Source organism: Solea senegalensis, linkage group LG2, assembly GCF_019176455.1.
Source record: "Solea senegalensis isolate Sse05_10M linkage group LG2, IFAPA_SoseM_1, whole genome shotgun sequence".
NCBI classification, from domain to species: domain Eukaryota; kingdom Metazoa; phylum Chordata; class Actinopteri; order Pleuronectiformes; family Soleidae; genus Solea; species Solea senegalensis.
The window spans coordinates 8,176,256-8,202,248 of NC_058022.1; the positions used below are offsets into that span (position 1 = coordinate 8,176,256).

At 40.2% G+C, this 25,993-nt stretch overlaps 1 protein-coding gene across 10 annotated transcripts in view; it reads right to left on the minus strand.

Annotated features, from left to right (window-relative positions):
- stxbp5l (syntaxin binding protein 5L) overlaps positions 1–25,993 on the minus strand; it is a 115,900-nt gene that overhangs the window by 6,893 nt on the left and 83,014 nt on the right. The window contains exons 15-25 of one of the 10 annotated variants that reach the window (XM_044019503.1): positions 25,048–25,262; positions 24,691–24,866; positions 24,141–24,266; positions 22,443–22,594; positions 19,717–19,785; positions 18,637–18,702; positions 13,215–13,319; positions 10,082–10,135; positions 7,572–7,748; positions 1,426–1,527; positions 299–538 (exon numbers count right to left, since the gene is read on the minus strand). In XM_044019503.1, coding sequence (XP_043875438.1) covers positions 299–538; positions 1,426–1,527; positions 7,572–7,748; positions 10,082–10,135; positions 13,215–13,319; positions 18,637–18,702; positions 19,717–19,785; positions 22,443–22,594; positions 24,141–24,266; positions 24,691–24,866; positions 25,048–25,262 — 1,482 coding nt within the window. Of the gene's footprint in view, positions 1–298; positions 539–1,425; positions 1,528–7,571; positions 7,749–10,081; positions 10,136–13,214; positions 13,353–18,636; positions 18,703–19,716; positions 19,786–22,442; positions 22,595–24,140; positions 24,267–24,690; positions 24,867–25,047; positions 25,263–25,993 lie in introns of all 10 variants that reach the window. The other 9 variants (XM_044019502.1, XM_044019505.1, XM_044019504.1 and 6 more) reach the window with 9 other exon arrangements.

Genomic DNA, 25,993 nt, shown 5'->3' on the forward strand with positions numbered 1-25,993 from the left:
CTCAGCACCTGACGCCAACCTTGTTGACCCAGCCACGTCTGAGCCAGTATCGCAAATACACTCGTGATGAAGGTATGGATAGGCCAATAGCAGTAAGTATCTGGCCTAAGGATGCAATGGGATGACAACTGCAACTGTGGTTCCACAGGAGCACAATCCTAGGAATAGTTAAGACACTGCACTGACCCCTCAGAATCTCAAGACCTGAGCTCGGAAGAGACACAAGTCTGCCTAAGTGGGCGAGTGCACACTAGGTACATGTCACATTTATATGAAACCAGGTCTTGCTGGGGCTTACCACTTGGGCCAATGGTGACAGGTTCCTCCATTCTCTCCTCCTGCTCAGTGGGGACGGACATTGGGATGACCACAACCACGCCTAAGCTGGTGCCCACCCACAAACACGGGGTGGGAAGGGCATCGGTCTTGCGCCCATAGGACTCCCCAAACTGCAGTGTGGTGATAGCCTCTTTGGTATCCCGGTCGATGCTGGACACACTGGAACTGCGCGAGCGACTGAAGGAGTTTTCACGACTCTCTGTAGCAGCCGCCATCAATCAGAGAGACACAGCCCAGGAACAAAGGATGCAGGAGGAGAGAGACATGTAGTGATGACGAGAAAAAGTAGAGCAAGAGAGGGAACAAGAGAGAAACACAAGTATTGGGAGGAGATACATTTATGGCAACAGTAAGAAATTGGAAAGGAACAGCAATGAGACAGAGGAAGATGAAGAGGAAGAAATTGTGGTATGATAAGAAGTTAAAAAGAAGTTAAACACGATTTATCTCCAGATGGAACGCCATTTAAAACACTGGAACAAACAGGAAAATGCCAATGAAAAGGAGGAGGCCCAGCAAAGAGATCAAACATTACAGAGAGACAAGACAGAAACCTGTTTACACACACTCTTGTTTTTGTTGAGTGAGCTATTCTTATTGTTTAACGGTGAAACACTCAGACACACACACACACACACACACTGCCCAAAATACAGAAATTCCTTTACCTCTGAGTGCTACCCATTCAGCTCCTCCATTGTGTACTTAAAGGCTCCATCGTGAAAAGTATTTCTGTATTGCTGCATTTCTGAATAATTCAAAGCCAGGCAGTGTGGAGTACTGCACTCCCCGCTGCCAAGCAAGCATTACAGAGTGCAGAGTTTATGTAACAAGAATTACTGTACACCGGAATGTAGGCTTATTGTAGGAACATACACTATCCACTGCTGTAACGATGGCATCATCCCACTCTTGCACGCCACGACAAGAGCAAGCTATTTTTTCTTGGCATGTTTAAGACAAAACAGGGCCACAGGATGGACGGACATACTGACTGACTGACGGACGGACAGACGTATATTAAATTTACGTATATTGGTCAGCAGGACAGCAGTATTAATGGGTTTGTGGCCGAAGCCCCCTTACCTCGCTCACTCCAGCAGTAGGGGCTCGGGGTGTGGTGTTCGTCATGCGAGTACATAGTGACTCCGTGTAACTGCTGAAGCATTGCTCTCCTGGACGCATAACCTATTCATCCCCCACAACATGACCCCCATACAACAAACCATGTCCGCCATGGCACGAGGAAATACATCCACATGTGTGGCCAGGCACACATAGACACACACACACACGTACGTACACAAGGGTGGCCACCCAGTCAAGAAACGTACATAATGGACAGCAGTACCACAGAATGACAGAAAGGGAAAGAGAGAAAGATGCAACTGAGTGTGGAGAAACTTCATCAGATATAAAGCATATGTATATATAAGGCATAGAAAGTGACTGAAAAAGAGGCTCCTCGACTACATTTCCTGTGGCCACACAACCTTTACTCACACATCCATCTTCTCTCTGAAGCACATTTTAGCTTAGTCTGCTCGACTTAATGCTGCTAGTCATACATATTGTCCACAGCTTCCGTATAGCACTGCGGGATGACAACCAAAATGTTGTTATGGCTTAATTTTATTCTGACAGAAGAAGAAAAACATGTTCTTTCTTGCCAGTTTAAAAACGCTTGACAAAATAATGCAAAGAGTCAAATGCGGAGCCACTTTTAAAATAAATGAAGAAATACAAATCCGCTAAACCCAAATTCAGGTTGTTAGTTTCTTTTTTTAACCACAAAATTGGATCAGGAACATTTTGAGTCAACATTAAGGTTTCATGACAACAGCACTGTACATGCTGCTGGCAGCCACAAAGAAAGTGCCCTTTTGCTGCCAGCAGAAGCAGCTCAGCTTTGCTGAGTATCACCGGGTATATATTTACGCTGTGTGACAGAGGCTGTGGCTAAGTCAGGCATATAGTGGTTTTCTGGCAGAACACAGGGACACCCGGGGTGGGGGTGTGGGGGTAGTGGTGGGAGCTCTGTAGGGTGTGAGAGGCAGGTGAGGCAGTGTCATGAGGTGATGAGGAAAAAGACAGTGGTGATCCATGTGCACACATGCACACACACTTAAGAGAGATGAGAACAGACAAACTGAGACTACTACTATAAGAAAACTACTATTATCATAACCCTTCACAATTTGAAACAGCACAATTAGCAAATAATAAAGTTTGCATTCTACTTGTGATTGTTCTATCTACTATGTGAATACAGCTGTGCTGAGTTCAGCTTTAATACCGAATGACAAATCATTTCCAAAATTTGATGCTCTTATGGGAATTTGACATTAAGTGCGAGGTTCTGTGTGGTCTCGTTATATCACGAAAGCCGCATAATATCAGCCTCATGGCGTCAGCATGGATGTAGGTGTGTGTGGAGGTGCAGGCTCAAACTTTGTTTGAAAGCCTATTCCACCTCCTCAGCATCTGGCCAGGTGGTCAGTGAGTCACCTTAGCTCTCTGCTGTGAAGAGTGTACATTTACTCCATGGGTTACAATTATACTGTATGCGAGTTAAATTTCAGAAAAAGTTAACACCCCTTCCCTCTGTTTTATAAACAAATCGACTGATATTTATGCCATCGCTGTTTTCTAGACGACCCTGTTTCGAAGCAACCGCTGCTAACCTTGCTTCCATGTCCACAGGCCAAGGTAACGGCATCATGCTGGATCTTCAATATTTAATAGATGTGCTGACTAACCAATACAGGAGGTATGGACGTGGTTATATTGAGTCTAGCTTCCCTTGCCATTTGCCTCCTCTGTCTCCTCCCAGAATGCGGGCCTCATTAACATCGGCCTCATCTCTCGTACTGCTTGTTGACCTTTAATTATTCCAGTGATCCTGCTGGCTCATCACTGTGGTAACTCGGTGCAACTGATAAACAGCAGTGCCAAGGGTAGGCAATAGAATATGCAACAGTCTGCTGAGAAAAGTAAACAGTTCATAAACTATAAAAACACTTATAAAAGTGAAGACGACGGCAACGTTGTATTTGTTTCTCTTATTTTCTTCCTTTTCATAAGCTGTTTGTGAGTAAATTAGATTTGTGACATACAAATCACAGCATTTCCTTCTGTACGGTATATTTGCCTAAATATAGAACAAGTACAGCATACATTTACACCAGGTATAACTGTCTTGCAATCAAATAGTTACTTCCACATGACAGATGTGCAAATGTTTAATTGATCCAGTAAAAAATCTGCTTAAGAATATTAATTTATTTATTTATTTTTACTGAGAGTTTTTTCTATCTTGGGCGGAAACAATTGTAATATATCGCCTTGCTTACGGTATTTCACAACACTGCTATATTGCCAGATTTTTGCCAATAACCGGCCCCTAATATTTGCAAATGTAGCTTCTTCCACTGCCTGCACTGGTGTGGTTGATAATGCAGCTACAGTCCCAGCAGTGGCTTGAATAAAACATTCAGTTTATGCCGGCGGATAATCTCTTCTCCCTTGGCTCCAGGTCAGTGTTGTATAATGAGGTTAATGAAGATGGCAGCGGGAATCCAATTGCAAAATTGGTGCAAACGGGTCAAATGTGAATCAACAAGTGGCACTGACTTCACCTATCGGGATTATTTTTAGCATCAACATTTTGCACCAGCATGGTTGTTAAAACCCTTTATTTCTGCTCAATAGCAAAAAAAAGAGCTAATTTGTGTTGTTATGTTCTTATGTGAGTGAGTATACAGTCCATGCAGCATTTTGGTTCCAGTAATAGTGAGGTTTTTTATAGAGATATTCACCTGCTGTGTCCTCACAGAGACTTTCTGTTAACACAGCATACGATAAAAGCAAATACGGAGAGGACTATGAGGGAGTGACCTGCCCAGTCAGAGCTTTCCAGAAGAAGCATTTATGTATAGATGATGTATTGACACTCCATAAAAGCAGTGCTGATCACGTAGCAGATTTATGAGTCAGCGAGACTGTGCTGCAGACAGTGGCGTCTTTTATACGGTGATGACAAAGACTTTTGAGAGACATATGTACATGGAAAAATTCTCAAAGATGAAGCATTGTCATAGCTTTTTCCCCACTTTTCCACTTTAAGTAAACATTCTGTTCCGAGTGGAGGGGAGATGGTTAAAAGGTCCAACATCGCAGGACGTGTCAGAAGATGGAAGATTTATGTCTCACTTTGAGTGGGAGGACTTTGTTTATTCAAAGTCTATAGATGTCATGCAGTAGAGTCTGCCACCCACCAGTGACAGGCCAAGTGCAAGATTTCAGACGGACCCTGTAATTATGTGTTCTTCCACGATTGGCAGAGGCCATTTTCTGTGTAATTTCCGAGGTCAATATCATAAAATTGCACTGCTGTGAGTGTTATTTCACGTCCTCATTTGACAGCAATATTTTTTCTGCTTTTATCCACACATTTATTTTGTGGGAGTCGAAGGGCAATACATACTTAGAATTGGCCAAATGCACCAAATTTTGACAACACAACATATGTCTTAGTATGTAATGAAGGGAGAAATACAGGATGTATAGAAGTTATCTAATGGCATTTTAGACAGAGACATAGGGACACTTTACCTTCATGAATGCACATATTCACATATCTCTCTCTCTCTCTCATTCAAGGACACACACATAGGGATATGACACTGACTCTGCCAATCTATATTTAGGCGGTGCAAGTCAAAGTCAGTGTGAGAATAAAAGGAGTTCAAATGGAAGAAAATAAATGTCAGATCTGTCAATGAGAATGTCAAAATGCCAAAGTGCAAATCATGCTTGAATGGTTGTCTTCAAACACTTATCCACTCATCTGTGTGGACATTTATTAAAGGGGCTACCTGGAAAAGTGTGGATATTCTAGAACGTAGAGAAATTGCAAATACTAACACAAAATTAATTAAATACCGACGAAACACCTCCATAGGCTAACAGCTTTATGGATAATGATAAAGTTGTGAGATGCTTTGTTAGTTGATTATCAAAAAAAAACATCCAGAATTTATACAGGAGAGCAGAAAGAATTATGAAAGAAAAAAAGGAGAAATGTCACCACAGAATCAGTGAATTAAAGTAAAATGAAACACAAATCTGTGATGTACATTTCTAACATTAGTAGAAGTATAAAATAAATGTAATTTTGTAATAAAGAAGAGTGGAAAAGAAAGACAAGCAGTGCAGAAGTGAGAATCAAAATTGTTAAAACATTCAAAATTGCACAAACCTTCAGGACTGGGACATAGTCAACACAGGCAGCAGTACCAAGAGACACAATGCAAGGGCTTTGTCTTGCATCCTGTAGCCCCAGTATTGTGAGCTAATGCTAATGCATGCTGCAGAAATAAATGTTTGAAGTAGCCAAGTGTTGTCTGATCCACACTTGTGCAAATACATCTAAAAATTGCATTCATATAATTAAGTCTGACTGGAAAAAAAAGAATTGAGCATTCATCACCAAAGCTTCACTCTCTTATTTGCTGGTGAAAGACCAACACAGAAACAAAAATCTCTCTAGATCAGGGGTTCCTAAACTTTTCAGCCTGACCTTCAAAATAACAGTGTTATGGACTAATGATGCTCATGATGCCTGGAGGAAGCTGACACATACAAATGATATCAATCTGAGCTAGTTGTGCCGTAAGCTGACCACTGTAAACTTTCGCTATCATTTATCATTTTTTACAACAAATATGGTTGACAAATGCAATTTTAATTTGCTTTTTATAAAAAGCAAACATTTGAGGCCATGGTTATATTTTGTGGCAACTATTACTAGTACAAGTACATTTAAAGTGGTCTGTGTCAAATTTGTATTTGATTTTATGGGATGAAATTCATCTCTAAACCTTGACTACATCCACACTTAAATCTGTTCCATAAACCCCAGCTGTCCTCGCTACCCTGGTGTTTTAGAAAAACAAATTGTTTTTGAAAAGTCTGATTTACTCTGATTTAGTCCGTGCAGGCAGGAAACAAAGACATTTGTAAACAATAGCATAGTCGCCCATTTCGTTTCTTGTTAGTACTTTTGAAATGTAGGTAATAGCTGCAGGGGAGAAAGACTGCTTCCTCTTTACATCAGCACTGTGTGTGCCTGAAGGGTCATGTGATATAAAGTGCATTTTCAAAGGTTTAGTGGTAGGAGATAATTTACGATTCTTATCTGGACACGGCAAATGTTTGTTTGAAAACACTATTTTCAAATGGAAGTAGTGGCTGTTATGGCAAGAGGTTAACATTTAATCATTCTTCCTGGTCAAAACATACAGTTACATATCTGCAATACAGTTTTTACTAGTCAAAATCACTTTTGCCATTCATGTGTATGGGGGTTTGTCATTATATATACCTAAAATTCCCCAACTGAATTGTAGATATGTCTAATTCAAGTTCAAGATATCTACAACTTCTTCTTCTTCTTCTTCTTCTAACTATGTGGAACTTAATTCAATCTAAAAAGCACAATATTTTCAATTGAATTAAAGACATCCTGAACTTAATTGAAATGTACTAAATTTGTGTCAGCAAATGATTTTAACTCTACAATGGCTCATAAAAGCAAAGTACCAGTCATAATGACGTTGTAGATATCTATAATGACAAACCCCACATGAAATGACAATTAAAAACTGAAATCTCAAACTGTACTTTTGACTAGTGAGAATAACAGATATTCACAACTACAATTCATACTAGCCACAATGAAATTATGACGAGTCAAAATGACGTCACAGATACCTAATTGCAATTCCAGACACTCAAACTTGCCAATTAAATGTTAAAAATACGTGCCATAGGCTGTAGCCTTGGTGTCTCGCAATCCTCCAGGGAGTCATGACTGCCAAGTTAGGGAACCATAATTAACACTAACGCTACAGCACTGTGTACGGCGGTTCACCATGTAGAAAAATCCACTGCGTGACAACCACTGCCTGAGGGAGGGCTTTGGCAAACACTCAATTACGAAATATTAATCTCAAACCTATCTGCAAATGATTCACTATGCATCGATTTCCTCACCCCACAGCATCTGTTTCAGTTTAACTGCTGCTAACGTGCATTAGCATATGCTTTGCCTTGTGTTAACTATGTATCAGGCCTTATTCCACTTACCCCAGGGTGAGAGGAGGACATGCACTTGTTGGGAGGGACAGCATGTTAGACAGGTTAAGGGATGGGGGGAGACAAGCACACACCTTCAGTGTGGGACACAGGCAAAGAGATCTCCATGCAAGCAGCAGACTGGGCCTTGCGGAAGGGCGGTCGGCCAGGGCCTCTGCGGGTGAGCCGTGGCCCCTCGGGACCCATTGGGACGCGAGGCTTCCCTGCTGAGGGCTGGGAGGTAGGACTAGTGCAATGTCCATTGACATGATCTGTAACAATGGCAAAGCATTAGCAAACAATACAAAGGAGGCAAATTGTGAACCTTTCAATCATATTCTAATCCTCTTCTCCAATATCCATCGTCACAAGTCATTTAGTGTAATAATGATCACTTGAGATGTCGTCTTAAAGGCTTAAAGGGGGGAGAGAATGAATTGTACTTATTTATGGTACATTGTCGTTTTCACACCATATTGGAGGATTTGTTTTTAAAAATGCAGACTCAACACTCAATATAGCAGCACACCACATGACCTATGAGGATGGATTTTTTGATTTTTTTTTCTTTTTGCAGTGTTAAGGAAGCAAGCCGATGTTGAAAATCAAATTGTCAACAAGAAAGATGGTTGTGGGAGAGAGAAGGGGAGACAGGGGTGAGTGGCAGAGAGCTGGAGAGTGGTTTTGAAGAAAGTATAAGCAGCGAGGGGAGAGAGATGCCGGGGAACAGAGAGTAAAATGTAGATGCAAATTGTAGTGCAGACTCATCCATTTTATGCCGGGAAAGAGATATGAAAAAAACAAAACAAAAGAAAAACAGGCATATTTCATCTCCACTTTGTTTCTTTTTTTCTTTGTTAGGAATCTATGTTCTTTGCAGAAACTGTTTATTTCTTTTAAAGGCCAGGGGCTTTACGGCCTCACTGGCAGCAAAAAACAGTTAAGATCAAAGCGAACATAAAAAACTATCTGTTTTTTTTGTATTTTAATGCTAATTGGTCCTGCATTTAATTTAGTGGGGCAGTTACAAGTGGTGCTGACAGAAAACACTTGTTACTTTGTAGAACTGCAGCCTTACATGGCCTCCGCTCTGGGACTGACTTTGTTTGAACCTTTTGTTCTGACTTCATATAGAACAATAATGTGTGTGACCCTTAAAAATGAGACAAAGAAAAGAAAAACACTATGTGAATTGGGTGCACAATGGTTTTAGTTGCCCAGAGTTTTAGAGGTAATTAACAGTTATCAAACACCTGCATGCTCTGATTTATCCTTGTTTGGAGTAGAAGAAAAGAAAAAAGTACTCTATTTGATGTCTACAAGGTGGAAAAACAAAAGTTGAAATTTTTAGTTGACAGGAAGGTGTGACTGAAGTTTTCTACTTCTTCTCTCACTTTTTTTCAATTTCCTCTCTTATCATCTCCTACAGTTGGTACACAGCTGGTTCAGTTTCAAAGTGGAGATGAAAAGCTGCGGGGTGCCACCGTGTCTTCATGTAACACTCAGGGTTTCACAGCAGGATGGGCCGAGGCAATGTGGGAATTGAAAAAACTCAGGGGAAAATCCAGCAAAATCAATGTGAGCGCCGCATGACGCCGCCACTGCGTCCTTCTCACGATGTTTTCATTATTTAAAATTTCAAACAGAGACGCAGCCAATCGGTCATTTACCGATCTCACACGCATTCCCCTGACACACAGACTACAGCACACGCACACCTACACACTACCCCCATTTAATAGGCTGTTGTGACAAAAACCCATACTGGTCATTATCATGAATATAGAGTATATATTTACTCCTTTTACTCACAACGTGCAGTACGTCTTACTGATACCGCGGGAGTATGTCTAAAGCCTGAAACACTCTCTTTTAGACAATTCTAAATGTGTGATGAGGCGCACATGATTGTTATTTTTATTTTGTTATCAAAATCTGGCTCATAATGCAGCAAAATAATACAAAATCAACCTGTCTAGAACCAAGAGAACAAGTGAGCACTGGCACCTTTTGTGTCAAAGAAGGAAAGAGTTTTTAGAGCGGACAGCATGTGTGACGTTGCATAAGCAGAGCAAAGAGAAACCTGAGATTGTGATATGTGTGGAGCATTTGTGTAGCAGATGTATGGGGGGGTCACACTTGGTGTGTGTAATGCAGATGATCCAGTCAGGATGAAAAGAAGACTGTTTAGGAAAGAGATGATCCAGTTAAAATGAGAGAGGTAAAAAATCACTGTAGAGCAAGGCTGTGAATGGTAGAAAAGTTGTGTAAAATCAGAAGATGGTCCAATCATGATCAAGCGATAGAAAGCCTTAGATTTAAACATGGGCATGAATTGTAAAATCACCTTTATAAACACTTGCAAAATGTAGAAGAAACAATTACAGAGGATTTAAATCAAAATACAGTAAAGGGGCAAAATGGACAAACACGTCAGGCCAACAGTCTTATCGGCTGGTTGAACAGGGCAGAATGACAATTAAACTGAACAAATTTTTTTGAGTCAGAGTAAATAAAAAAAAAACCCAAAGCCTACAAAATGTGACCAAAGCAGATATTAAATGATTAAAATCAAGTAAAAGCTGCTGGCTTTCGCCTACCGTACCAAGATCAGTCTTAAGATCTGTTGGCAGACTTAACTTTCTGCCGGGTCCCTTTACTGAAACAAAAGAATAGGAAACAAAGCACCAATTAATCCTTTCAAATTAAAAAAATAAAACAAATAAAAAGAGGTTGGTGTAATCTAAGTCAAAGGGTGACAAAAAATAATAATAATCAAAAACCAAACAAAATGAAACTCACGCAATCGAACAAATGAACAGAGCATGCACATCGGTGCAGTTTCACATGGCAGGCATATTTCAAAAGACATGCTCCATTTTGTCCCAGGCCAGTGTTGCAGTGTTTCCTGCTACTTAATGATTGGTCCAGTGAAACAAACCGTGTTTATTTTTTAGTTCTTTATTATTTCACTGCCATTGTCTTGTTGAGCTGCAACAAGCCAAGAACTAACAAACCTCAGTCAATGGCCCATATTTCTGTGATAACTGTGATCAATTTTAACCAAGGTACTTTTCCTGGCATGGCCTGGGATGTCTGACATGGAAAAACAAAAACAAAAAAAACAGATCGACACTACCGGGGTGCCAAAAATCAGACACTGGAGATAACAAAACAACTTGTTGAAACATTTTGCAAGTATTTTGCAGTAACTAGAAAACTGCAAAGGTCGACGTTGAGATGTCATGAGTCGTTTCCCCTCTCAAAAAGAAGGCAATGCTTTGTTGTTTCTTTCTTAAGATACGGGATGGTGTTTACATGATGTCTGATCAATTTCAGGACTATATGGAAAACAGCATGACCATGAATTTGCATTGTCTTGCATTGTTTGTTTCCTTTTATTTGGAAAATGCACCAAAGGAATCAATGATGATTCCTTTGAAAAAAAAAAACAACAAATGTTGGCTCAGGTTTCAATCCTGCAACAGTGTAGCAGAAAATAGAACGGCAGAGGATGTTGGTGGTGCTGGGGGCAATCTGTAATTTTTTCTTTTTTTAATCTACAATTATGCAACACAGTTGCGTGCACTGATGTGCTGTATTTGCTATGAGGGACCATGTTGGCAGCTCAGCACCAAAGGTCATTTCAAAAAAATATATATTTGTTTTTCTTACCAAAGAGGAAATCCAGGTGGTATAGTGTTCGTGTTGAATGTTACCATTTTTTCCAGGAACAGGAAAACCCTTCCAGATTAGTTTTGCTTAGGAAATAATGCATGAGGTGTACTAACATGTGTGTGTATGTATGTTTTCTCCATAATGAACCATGGGGACCAGATGCTGTTGCTTCCATTGAAAATGTGCAGTGTTAGGGTTACGGTAACAGAGAAAACGCTCTCATAATAAACCAGTTTCACACAGATGGCTCCTCTCTTTCACAGCTCAGTGGCTACATTAACACTTCAGAAAAAGGTCTATTGTGAACACAAATAACACCCAAACATAGTCTGAATTAATTAAATCTATATACTACATTCTGGTCTGTTGGATGGGATCACTGTTCCTTGACAAAGTCTGTATTAAATGTAATTAATATTATTATCATTATAGTTCACCACTTTTGAGAGGATTCTTTACTTTTTTCATTGTTATATTCATGTTTACATTTCAATATTATGACTTGTTTTAGCTAACATATACAGTTTAAATGTTAATGCTTGACTAGATCCATTATTGACCTAAACACTCCATATGTTACTTCTTTTATTTGTTCCCAAATAAATGTCTGCCTTCGCTATGGTAAGACAAAGCATTTGACTGAGGAAAGGCCAACATGTAGGCTAAAGTGTTAGCTCTCTCACGCTGTCAAATGTTAAATGCACTGCTGGATGGTCCCTGACGACTGTCTTTTTGATCGTAACATATGGAATGTTGAGATTCCAAATGGGACTAGTGTTGGATTTGATCAGGCCACAACACTGAGGAAAATACAAAGCAAGCTGAAGTCATTTTTATCAGCACCACAGCTGGCCACTAAATGGGCACCATGCAGTTAGTTTGAGACGAGACAGTGATGAATGTTAGCGCAGAGGACAACAAGATGAGATTCTCGATTTATTGACACACACTCGTAAAAACACAATTAGAGACATTTTGAGCGCCGCAGTCCGGCAAAGTAGCATGTTGTCCTTCAGTGACAAAGATAATGTGTTTCCAGTGGAGGCACAATGATTAACATCGAAAGGGAATGAAGCACAAGAGGCTTTGGCACACGAGGAGAAGTACAACCCCGACCTCTTCCTAAGCCACTGCTGCATTACACAATGGCAACGGATCAAGGTCGAATCCCAAATCTGGCACATATACAGCAGACATCTGCCCTCCAGCAGCTGGAGCAGAGAGACAATGCAACACCAGCAATCATCTGCGCAAAAGCATGGATCACACTGATAAAGTGGCAGCGACCTCTAGAGACACAATCCCTATCAGCTTGTTTACACTGCAAGCAACTTTGGTGGGAGATTACATGTGGGTGGTAAAAGACACACGTTGGCTTAATATGTTATTGTATTTAAAATATTCAATCATTTTTGATTATATAATTGCTTTTTCTGTGATTTTCTTTGCTAGTTTTCTTCCCAGTTTGGCATGCCCCAATCCTTATACAGGGCACCGCTAACTGCTAAACAACCAGTAGGAGGTGCCAGTGCAGCAATAAATATGAAAACCCTTTTCCTATCCATCATCTGTGAGCCCCACTGTTCATTTGATATCACATCAGTTGGTGTGAAAGGCTTAGTGGCATCTAAGTTGCACATTACAACCACCTTTTGCGTCATGTGCCATACAACACTAAAGAGCTCTTTCTGAGGTAACAGTATTAAGTAGTTCAGTTGATAGATTGACTTAAATCCGATTCGCTGGCCATTAAGTCAGTTCATGATACATAATATCCAAGAGCAGAAAAACAAATTGCCCTTTCAAAGCCACCATTTTCATTTCAGCTTTTTAAATTCTGTGTTTGCATTAAGGATTAAAAGGACGTCTGGTGTCTCAATGATAGTGTTGCTCACAGTGTGGAAGCAGAGTTAGCATGTATGGTGCAACACTGAACAAACCACCTGTCCAAAGAACAACCGCGTTATTCCATCTCCCTCCCTTGCTTGCTTGACATGAAATATAAGCCACAAGCAGATGTCCACAAAGGGCTGGGATTCGCGGCTCATCACTGTTCTTACCATTGTCCAGCAAGTAATAGACTGGACTGCAGTGGCTGGCTCTCAGACTGGCCACAGGCTCTGGCAGGACGCGCGGGTCATTGTGAAGGGAGGTTGGGTAATGAACTAGAATAGGAGATCCGACAGAACAAACAGAGACTTCAGGGAAAACAGGGGAGAGACAGAGTAGAGAGATTGGGGAGAAATGACAGTCTTGCAGGTAATGTAAACAGTTGACAGGTTATGAAAACAAACAAAAGGTCAATAAGGTGTTCCACCGGCAATGTGTAATACTAGTAAGTTTTCATAAAGAGTGTTACTGCTAAAAGCAGCATTACTACAACTACTTTCACACTACATTTTAAATCTGGCACTGCTCCAGATTTATCATACAAGTCACGATGACAACACATACCTACTTTGTAAATATGATACCATTGCACCAAGTTTATCAGTCACTGCCAAGTACCTGATAAATAATAAAGACAGTTGATGGTTGAGATGTTATGATGTAGTCGTGATCATAACATTTCGAAGACGTAAAAAACCCAAAGCAGTCCCTGTTTTGATAGCGTAGCTTCCTCACATTTACTGCAACTTCTCGGAACTTAGAACATAGCGCAATTATGTTAGTTTTTCAGCCCCAGATGACAATGACCTTCCACAGCTGTATGCTGAAGAACGCTCCATTTGTTTTCTAATCCCCATTGCCCCTTATGAGCTTCAGCAGAGCCAGACAAACAAAGGAACCATTTCCTGACTTGAACCATTAGATATAAAATAAGTATCTCCTTTTTAATGTATTTGATTGAAATGTGAACGTTTGGCTATAAAGGCAGGATGTAGAATCAGGTATGTGAACTAAAATGTTGAAAGGAACCCAAAGGCTGCGCAAAGGTAGCTGTCAGCTCCTCTCCCATAGCCACAGGACAACAGCAGCAGCAGCAGTCAGTTTCCAACAGAAACACACCTCAGCGCTGGCAGGAGAATATCACACAGGTGGACAATCTGAGATTCTGTGGCTTCCACTGCAATTCAACACTTTTTTAGCTCAATAACAGTCAATATTAGGCTCTTGGCTTAATTCAAAATGTGAACCACACAGTAACTCACCTTACATACTGTATACTCTACGTCAAACAAATGCACAATACTGATGTACAAAAAGCCAGAAACTTGATTTTGCATCTCACAGCTCAACAGAGAGCTTCAAATGTTAAAGCATTGAGTGTGAACGTATCTGAATTTGAAGATTTCAAGACTACTGTACTGTAAATTATAGCTTTCTGTGTTTCTTTAAAATTAATCAAGTCTAATAAGGATACCAGGTTGAGTGCACGCTGAGATTTAATCTCCAGACTACATTTGTCCCTTGGAAACCAGCTGACTGGTTGAGGAGAAGGTAAAATTTCTGTCGACCATGATATTAATTGGATGTCAACAGGCTTGAATATTAAAAAAATGTATTGGTAATTGACATGGTATGATCATATTATGTTTTTTTTGTTCTTTTGGTATATGACATATAGAAAGAAAACATGCAGGGTTTACTGTGGGTGAAACACTATTGGCAGGTTTCAGTTTTATGAAACCACAGTGAGTTGTAGTTAGTTCAGCACTGTAAAGTTGCTGAACAGTGAGAGCCTCCACTCTTTCTTCCCTCATGTGCCCAGTGCTAAATATATCCAGCTGGGTCAGGAACCCATCGCTGGCATCTCAGCTTGTTAGTCCACCTCACGGGTGGGCTTGGCCCTGTTACAGCCACATGTGCAATAAAGCTCCCAAAGGAATGTAAATGCAATAACCCTGAGCCAAAACAACAGACCACTGAACACAAAAAAGAAGGCAACGGAGGGACGGAGGGGGGACAGATCTCTGGGAGGAGGACCAATTACTGGACCAAACGATGAAAGGAAGTAAGACAATTAGATAGAGAAGTGGAGGCGTGCAAAAACAAAAACACTAGACAGAAGCCTGTAGTTGTTGACACACAGGTTGAATCAGGTCGCTGACATGCTGACTGCAGTCCACACATGGCCTTGAACAGACATCACACACCTGGTGTGCCAGGCATGACCAGACTGTCTCTAATGGCCATAGAGAAAGGATGGAAAGAACACAGACTATTGAAACTTGGCCTGTCAAACACAGCATAACAGTGGTGCCTCATTTATCTGCAGCCATCTCCCATTAATACCAAATGTATTTCAACAGCCACAACAATTATTAGCCTGACTAAAATTGACAAAATCATGCTGTGCTGCTATTAGCCACACCCAACGTTTTCATTTTGATTGAAGACTGCAATTGTGCGTCAATGAATTTAACTGATCCACCACCGCCTCGCCCCCAAGAAAATTCTGAGATGAATCAGACAATGATCTGTCTGTCCTTAACGCTTCCTTTCTTCCAACTCTCTAATTAAAAGATGACAGGCTTGTAATGGGACAGAATGACCACGACCTAGTCGACATGACAATACTGAAAGCCTCACCAACTGAGCAAAGAACATCTTGTCCTGCTTCCGTTTTCTGCCTTAAGTGGCTCAAAACAAGGCTGGAGACTCAAAATGTGAGAGCAGACAAAACACTACATTGAAAAAAAACCCAGAAAATGGCTCAAAGTTTATTCAACCAAATTATGTATCTTGGGCAAAACAGGCAAGAGGAAAACACACAAGTGCTGTAGATGATTGAAAAGCTTAACGACAGACATCATTCAGCTGGATTCATAGTGAACTAGTATTCATATGATACATTAAAGGTACTGAGTACAGACGGGGGGACTTGTAGTTACTTACAAGTAATGTTTTGATGGTATCTGACATGGAAATGCTCCATGTTGTTTGAAATCTATAACAAAGTGAATATTGAACTGAGGTATGATGTAAACTTTTTTATTTGCAAATCAAATAATCAAATAATCCATAATCAAAATTATTCAACCATAGTCAGAACCTGTAATTCCCACTGAGGGAAAGAAAAGTATTGTATATTAATCTTAATATAGAGAGTGAAGGGTTAAAAAGTCTTGAAAATTAATTTTGCCTTCATAGACTGTAATGTGCCAGAACTACTCACCACAGAGCAGCTGAATGCTATGAAAATCACAGTAGTCTCTGAGTCACTGTTGAGTCACACTGTTTAGCCTCCTGTTGATAAAGACATTGTTCTTTCTATGCTACTAGGCAAAAAAAAAGGTTTTCTTCTGTGTCATGTACTGTATCAGCTATTGTGCATCAGATGGAATACGATGCACATTTTGTTTTCTCAGGTTGTTCAAATTTCATGAACTTTAAAAGTTCACCTGAAAAATCAAAAAAATGCCTACAGCTACAACTCAGGTTTTCTGCTACATAACCATAGTCCATCAATACAAAGAAAGAGTTATTTAAAACGTATATCTGGGTCCATTTATCCACCTGTTTCTACCAATTTATATAGGAAAGGAATGTGGTAGCAGCAGGATAATTGAAGTAACATATACATCCTTCACATCAGCCTTCCAATGTTAAAATGAGAAACATCCAGGCTAGAATATAATCCCTCCAGTGTGATTAAGGTCTTGGACACCTTTGAGGCATCTGATAAGATACAGCTCTTCATCCCCAGAGATCTCCCTACCTCTAGGAGTGACTATTAGACATTGTGTTCATTATTCAGCTATTTGTTTACTTGTGACTGGATTTTGCATCAACACTGTCTCAGATATAGGGCTCAGAATATGATTGCCTCAAAGGCTTGGACACAAAAGGCCCAAGTGCAGAGACTGACAAGGCAGCATGGAGCAAAGTAACAGTGGCATTTGTGACCTGAACCATGTCAGATTATTTCTTCAAAGGCATGCAAAGTGCCTCAGTGTTAACACAAATCCCAATAGCTTCTATTCTCTGTAAAACAAAGGCACCATTATCACATCTCAGCATTGACAGTCTCCCAAGCATGAATGTATAATTGTATCACCAGCTAATGACATCTTATTATTCAAAGATCAGCTGTGGCTTATTTGTGTTCGGGAGAAAACACTGTCTTAATGTATTCTTGCATTAATCACAATATTTTGAGTGTACTTCCCCTTTAGTATCACATTTCCCAGAAGTTGGGTAACCGAGTTTTAAAGTTTCAAATGATTCTGCTTTGGTTGTCATTATCATAAAAAATATACTGAAACATTTCTCCTAAGCGAGCATCTGAAACACCAATCCAATGAAATCAATGGTTACAAGAAATAATGAATGGCAACATCCAGTATTTCAGGAACATTAGTTTGTAGGGAATTAATACAGAAAAAAAACATTAATTGCTTTTTCTCCTTTTATCGAGAAATATTTGTATCTATCAACAGTTCAAATCACTGCAATTTGTTTGAAATAAGTTTGGAAACTACAAGTATATAAAGTGGACCAAGCCTTGCATATACAGCATGTCAGCTTGGTAGTGTCTTAGGCACATATGCATATGTATTAACAATCTCTCTAATAAACTTTTACGTTTTGAATTTGCTGAGATAAAGTGATTTCCCACAGTACACACCAAAGCACCTGCTGGGAAATTTTCTAATTTATCACTCCTGAACTCTTTCTTTACTCGTGCTATGCACTTGTCTCTTTATTTGCAATCACAAACAAAGTCTCATTTCATCTGCCCTGTCTCTAAACACCTAGGCCCAAATGTACGGTAAACAATCTCATAGTTTAAATGCTAATCTACTGCGTCCAACCTTTTCTCATCACAAGCCAGTCCTGTTCATCTTATCTTCTTTCAATTACATTACAAATGTTGATCCTGAAACCCACAGCAGGTGACAAGATAATGAATATAATATTATTTGCAAATATTGGGGGATTTACATTACATGGTTCATCATACCAGGTCTATTTCACAATATATCCACTAGCATGTAATGCTAAATCATCAGGCACTAATACACACCAATACAAATGTTTGACTTGGTCAATATTTAAAGAGCTTTGAGAAGTGTCTTGATTTAGACAAGCCTTCATCTCATAAAATGATGCAGGTTACTACCATTTTTATCAACTGTCCATAATCGGTCCAAGAAAAGAAGAGGGGAACACCCTGAAAGAGATATAAAGAATGGAGAGCAGGTGAAAGGAGTATAGACCAAAACATACTGCAACCAAACAGCCTGACACCTATATTTCTGCACAGCAACCGTCCCCAAAAAAGTGTTTTCAGCACTTGCACTTTTTCTATATGCCATATTAAACAGCTGCCATTCCCAAGATGCTGTGGCGATGGGTGAGGTGTCCAAAGGTTGCATACTGTGGGTAAAATTCAACTTTAAAGACAGCGGGTTACCAGCAAACCTGCACATTGAGAATCACACAATCACACAGTGCAATCAGATATTTGCATACAAGTGTGACAGACTTTGTACTGGCGGGGATTGGTGTGTGTGTGTGAATGTGTTGGCAGGTTACCTGAAGTGGGGGACTTGCTTCTCTCCATGTCAATGGACTGCTGGTTGTCAGAGAGTTCAGTAAGGCCTGCCGCAGCCAATGGCAGCCAAGAGGAGGAAGAAGTAGAAAGCACACAGCCTGTCATATTAAATCGACCTCTTTCAGTCACACAGACGTAACAGTAGTCAGCTCGGTTGATGTCCGCCACACAAAGTCACGAGAGAGGTATTCAAAGAGCACTTTAGCAGCAATTTGCCATCTATGTATAAATTCATGATATGAAAGGGATCATTTGCATGAGGGAAATGATCCAGAAGTTACTTGTGTGCCACAAATTCAATTAATATATATTAGCTGACATTCTGAATTACCAACAACTCACTGTGCTCATAATTACATTACAGAGTGCAACTCTCATGACAATGTGGCTAACACGACCAAAACACAAAACACAACAAACAGATCTGACCATGCACTAAGCACAGGCCAATAAAAAAAACACAAAAATGCTCATATTTCGACTTCTTGTGGGGCGTTAAAGCTGTGTCCATTTTGGCTTCATTAAAAGCCTCACTGAGTCGTCAAAATTGCAAAGCTCACAGCTCTTCAGCCAAAGTTTATAGCTACAATTTCTGGCCATGATGACTGATGCACTAAACAGGAATAAGATTTATTATAATTGCCTCAATATATACTGTATATATAATTATATGCCCAGTGGATGAACAAGGCTTTATGAACCCCACTAACTATTCTTAACCTGTAACTGCCCTTTCTTAAGCGACTCAAAGGAGAGGTTCTCCCTCTGCAAAGGACTTACTTCTGGACATGACTGGAATAGGTGGTTTTGTTTTATATGGAAAAGCACAGATATGCCAGACCGAAAACAACCTCTTTCATTCCAATCATCTCCTTGGTTTGTCCCTTTGCTTTTCGTCCACTCCACTCCATCCCTTCCCAATCGCCATAGCAACCGTCTCTATCTTCTCTGCTGTCCTAGTACTGTATGTTCCACCAAAAACACTGCCCCATCCCTCCCTTCCTCCCTCCCTCCCACACTCACACACACAACGCCCCAGCCTTTAGGTAGGCCTGACTTACTCTGATAGGATGTACGGATCCTTTTCTTTGAATCTGAATAAAAGTTAGACAGGCCACGCATGCATAACTCTGTCAGGCAGGCCCGCATGCCCACACCACCAGCCACAGAGTCACCAAAGGTGGAAGGAGGGAGGAGGGGGAGCAGGAGGAGGAGGAGGAGGAAGAGATGGTGGTGGTGGTGGTAGTGGTGGAAGGAAGGAAGGAAGGAAGGAAGGAAGGAAGGAAGGAAGGAAGGAAGAAAAAAGGAGGAGTAAAGTAGTCATAAGAAGAAAAGAAAGAAACAATGAGAGACGTGAAATTAAGTAAGAGAGGAAGGGTGGATGTGGGGTCATGTAAGGCATGTTAGGATGTATGTAAAGGGAGGAGAGGAAAAGGGAGGGGTAGGGAAGAGAAGAACACACAGGCTTAGAGGAGAAAAGAAAGTGAGAGCAAGCAGCAACCAAGTTAGCGTCAGGGGAAGACAGAGAAGAAGTAACCACTAGTCCTGCAAACCCTGCTAAAGCTGATGCAATTGGTCATTTGCACAGGAGCTAAACTGCTGTGAGCAGGAAACATAGCATCATTACTTACAAAGTGGCATCAAATAAATCCTTCACACTGGTTTTCATTTTGTTCATCTGCTTTTGGACATGGACTTGATGTCCTAACATGTGCAGGATATTATTAATAATGTTTTACGCTGCAACTAGAGAAAAAATACACCCATGAAATGAAGGCACTACATTTGAGTGACATGTATATATACTACAGAATGCATGTACACATGTGTGATGATAACAGCTAAAAATGTTGGAGGTCAGAAAGAAAACTATTTTGTTGGAAAGTTGGAAAATTACAAAAAACAAAAAAGGCCAGTAGCTGAAACATAAATTAGACGCTGCTGTGTTTTTCATTTGGCCTTTTACTTCATCTGACTGTGTTTTTTTAAGGTTTGTCTTGCATAATATATATATATATATATATATATATATATATGTATTGACTCGAGCATAGCAAGTGATCAAGATCATAACACTGCCACCCAGGGTTGAGAAAAAGGGCGCAAATGACTTTTTCATTTCTTTTTCTTTTTTAATCTTCCCTCTTGTCTAAAAATTGATCTTAAAGAGCAAACACAGAATGACTTTCAGGAAAGCGGAGGTTGTGAACAATAAATGATGTAAAAGTCAATAAAGCCACTTATGCAACAGCAAAATGTTGGCTATAAAACGCAGAGGCATCCATCCCTCAAACTAAAGTAGGATACCTTTTTCAGGTACACTTCTGGTTATTATGTCATGAGAAAATCTCAGTACTTCATATTTCTCAACAATCCTTAGAAATGTATAATATTGCATAAGTGAAGCTGTTCTTTCCTTAAGTTTGTATTTCTGTGTAGCAGGGTTGGATATCTTTACAGCACATATAGTAAGTATAAATGAGTGGCTGTCTTCAGTGACCGTCACTAGACAAAATTTGTAGCAGAAAAAAAGGGAAGCAGGGTTCAGAAAATACAGCAAGACCTCTGTGGCTTTACACTACATATCTACTGTATGCTGAAGCAAGACTAAGAACAGAAAGGACAGAAAAATAAAATGGCAACATGCATAATAATGCCGACGTGGAATGACACGCAGTCTGTTCACATGCACTTATATGCTCAATATCATAGTGCAGATCTGTGACAGGCAACCTGATGTGAGTGTTTTAATGAATGTTTTTGAAGTTTATCAGTATGTCAGAGTGAGAGAGAGAGAAAAAGAGCAAAGAGAGAAGAAACAGCGTTGAACTGATGCTGACACAAATACCTTTATTCTACAACTAGAGATCCAAATATATACACGGTAGATTATCTTAAGTTTGCTATTTTTTTTTTCTTTTTGCTGACATTTCATTTGAACATTCTATATTTAAAAAAAAATAAATAAATAAATAATTAAAAAAAATAAAATAAAATAATAATTTTAAAAAAATCCTGCATTTCAAACATCAGTGTATCTGACAAAAGTGAAGGTCAATAGCTTCCATATAGCAGCTTCTTATGGAATAATACATTCATGTATCATATTGCATCATAACAGCCTGTGGCCAAGTGGAAAGGGAACTTTCCACTTGAGAATTATTTCCCTAAGGGGATTAATAAAGTATCTAAAATTAAATTGGATTTAGATCAAACCTTTTTTTTTTTTTCAAAAGAAAATAAATGAAAAGGTAATTTATACTATTTCTACTTTATATATAGTTTTTTGTATGTACAGTACATTTTTGTGCTGGCACACTATGAGAGAAAATAATAAAGTACAACTTTGACATAGTTGAAGATTGTCTCCGAGTGCTACACTTGAGTAAATGTGCTTAGTAGCTTTTCATCAACTCTGATTGAGTTAAGGGCTTGAGAGAAGTGGTATTGATCAATTATACGGGGAATGTAATTTAATCACCCTCCTCATTGATTTCACATGAGATAGGTCAGATTTGCCTGATTGATCATTCGAGCCTCAGATGGAAGAAGAGATACAGAGGAAGCAGATGAGAGAAGTGCAGGAAGAAGAGACATAGACGGAGATGAAAATAGAGAGGACAGGAGAGGGGAACATATGTCAAAACAGTAAGATACAGAAGTCTGGATGTAATGCCGACATCTTTGGCACATTTCTGTGTGGATGCACACTGATTGTTGGCCGTGTGCATGCATGTGAGTGGCAGGATGTCAGAGGTGTGTGCAAGTGTGTGTGTGGGTGTGCTACCTGAGGTGGACTGTCTATTCCTGCGAGGAGAGCGAGTAAGGCGCTGGTAGGGGTCGGCGGCTCCGTACAGATCTAGTGTTGACATACACAACAGGATGGTTTTCTGCAAGTAGTCCACGACCACTAGGCCACTGCAGTTCCCAAACGCCAAACTGGACACACACAAACACAGCAAGGAGGACTCAGGAAAGGACCTTCATTGTCATTATACAACCGAAACAAAATTAGGAGGTCAGGTAAAGGGTTGATCAGAGCTGCTGCGACTGAGTTTGCCGCCACAATGGACCAACCTGACCCAATGTGTCTAATGTTCATGATGGTGGGAGGAAACTGGAGCGCCTGGAGGAAACTCATGCAGACATGGGGGAGAACATGCAAACTCCACACAGAAAGGTCCCAGAATCGAACGCAGCACCTTCTTGCTGTGAGGCAACAGTGCTAACCACTAAGCAACTGTGCCGCCCCACTAAGGCACGTGCACACGACACAAATATGTGGTTGGTGAAAGACATTTGGCTATGTTTGGCAGATTTTTTCTTGACATGGAGGATTCATTACATAGCACAATTAAACACTGCGTGAGATGAACCGTCATATTTTCATGTAATTACTTTGCTTCACATGGAGTGTCTTTATCTCACATTGCTCGTGCTGCTGTTATGGAACATTAACACTAGATTTCAAATAAGCCTCGCTGACACCTGTTACCTCTCTCTGCTCAAGAGCCTCTGGTGAAGAAAAACGTGTTAGCAGTGATTTTTCTATTTATATGCGTGTTAAAGATGTTCGAGTTGACCGGACACTGAACACAACATGACAGTTTTCACAGCAAATGTCTCCGTCAGTGGCCTTTTGACATAGCAATCAGACAAAAATGAAGCAAAAACACAAGTATTTGTATTGCTGTCATATGGTGAGATGGTTCAGGTTGTGCCAACAGTTTGTTTGACCAAGTGAATGAACAGGGCTATTTGTAATGTCGTCTTATGAAGATAATAATCATGCATTTGAGTGCAAACAAACCAGTGGATAAACCTGGATATTTGCTCCCCTTCTAGTGTAGAGTAAGTGACCTTTATGCCTGTGTTGGTCAAAAGAGACAACGATGGAGAGAGTAACCATGGAAACTTGCTTAAGTTTATATAAAGAATTCTGCTGGTACTAACACATGTACAGTACAACTCCACACACAACAAATACAAAAAAAGGGGAAACTCCTGGTGAGAAACTGTTGTGATGTGAAATGCTTAACTGACATGGATCCTCCTTTAAGTATGAACTGAAATACAAAGTGGCTCTCGAAAGACAGTAGGTGCGACACAGCCTGAATAATTATAGGGAATAACAGGAACTATGAATATTTTCTCTTTAGTTTCTAAACAACAATCAGTGCAGAAACCATTAATGTCATTACAGTTACTCCAAAGTGATATAAATTATGAAGGGGGCAGGGATTTTCCCAATGAGAAGTTTGTATAAACAATGCACAGATGCAAATACAAAGCATGTTAGAAAGAATCCCACTGCATTTCAAACAGTGACATTCTAAAAGAACTATCAAGTAAACAAAATATCATAAAATGTTGGTAAAAAATTAAAGATCACAGAAGATATCTGGCACTTTCAATATGTGCAAGATAAGAACAAATAGGCACACAGTTAAAAAGATAAATGAGCTAACAGACAGAAGTGTCTTACAGGCCATAGGCAGAGTTGATGTCCAGAGTAGTGATCTGTTGTGGAGGCTCTCCATCTACCCAGAGCAGCTGGATAACCAGCTCTGCCTGGTAGCCCGGGGGAACTCGAACAACCCGATCCTTCACCCTGAAAAAGACAACAGAGGAGAGGTTAAAGTACTGCTGTGAGTCTGTGAAATACAAGAAAAAGGCTAATTTCCAATCAAACATGTGTCTCTCTATCATTCAAATTCAATGAAAAAAACAAATATACGACTTAAAGTGCAGACAAAGCGTGGATTTAGAACCAAGTCAAAATATCTGACGGTGGCATCAGAGGAGGCTGTAACATATCCTCGTTCCCTGACACATAAGACAGGGCATTACAGCACAAAACCAAGTCGAGGGGTTACTTAATTATTCATTACACAGAATAAAATTATTATTTGTTGAGGGTCACTGTCTTTGGTCCACTCTTACGTCTGTTCGTTGGCAGGACACTGAATCATCCTGGCCACATAAAGGACCATCTTGATGCAACTGAAGCTCTGGTGTGGATAGAGAGTTCTTACTTGAGGCAGGGGATGCTGTCTTTGTTACCCTCTGGTGTTCCACTGCTGGGGCTGGCTGGGTATTGGTGATGGGGTTGGGGTGAGTGTGATCCTGGCTCTGGGAAGCAGGGATTGTTTTCATTCTCCGACGGAGTAATGACATCATCCGATTCACACTGCAGGCGTACGTCAAGTGACTGAAGACAACATAGATACAGATATAGGAAACTCATTTATAGTGACTTTGACAAATCTTACAAAAAAATCACAGAGGAGCAGGAGTTTGTAAGACTTGCAGAGGACTCAACACACACTCTCCCATCAGGCACCAAATCACCAGGATGTGACCCTGTCTATTTTCACTCTGATTTCACTCACCACTATCTGTGTGTTTGCATCGTATTTGCTGAATCGATACAGGATGATGTGAGCCGAGATGCCAACCACACAGAAAATGCGACTTTGAGGGCACCAGCTGACCATCTGGACTGCAAAAGGATCTTCTTCCACCAAGTCAGCTGCCCGGCCCTCACCAGGCTTTGGTTTTTCAAACACTTTGGAGGTCTTCAGCTTGTACAGCATCTGCAGTGTGACTGGTTACAGATATTTTGTGAATGCTTAAAATGAATACATAGTAGACCAGTGGTCACCAACGTGGTGCCCTCGGGCACCTGGTAGCCCGCGAGCAGCCAACGAGGTGCCCGTGGGCTCATTTCACTTCACCACACTTGCATGTATCCATATGATCACTGAGTAAAATGTCCTTGATATTGTTTATACAAACTGTGATAATCATTAGGAGTAAGCACTGGAATTAATGTGTATGCAATTGAATGAAAAATATTCATCATTTAAATGGTAAATTGCATAAAATGTTAATATGGTAGCCCTACATATTATTCTCTAGCTCTTCAGGTACATTATTATTACATGTCATTTAGCAGACGCTTTTATCCAAAGCGACTTACAAAAGTGCATTTAAACATTTGGGTACAAATACAAGGTAGCTCTCAGTCTCAAAAAGGTTGGTGACCCCTGCAGTAGACAATTAACAGTGCCAGTGCTGTGTACTTATAAATGATCATTTTGTTAAGTTCAAATACAAGCTAACTTGCATACCAAGACACGATGACTCACAGCTGTTCAGTTGAATGCCTTCTTAAATAATCAGTGTGTAGTTATTGGCAGAAAATTACTAGGGGCGGGAATCACAGGGTTCCTCATGTTACGATGCCATACATGGTCCACGATACAAGAAATTCTGTGATTATCAATATATCCATCCATCCATTATCTACCGCTTTATCCTCTACCAGCTCTATCA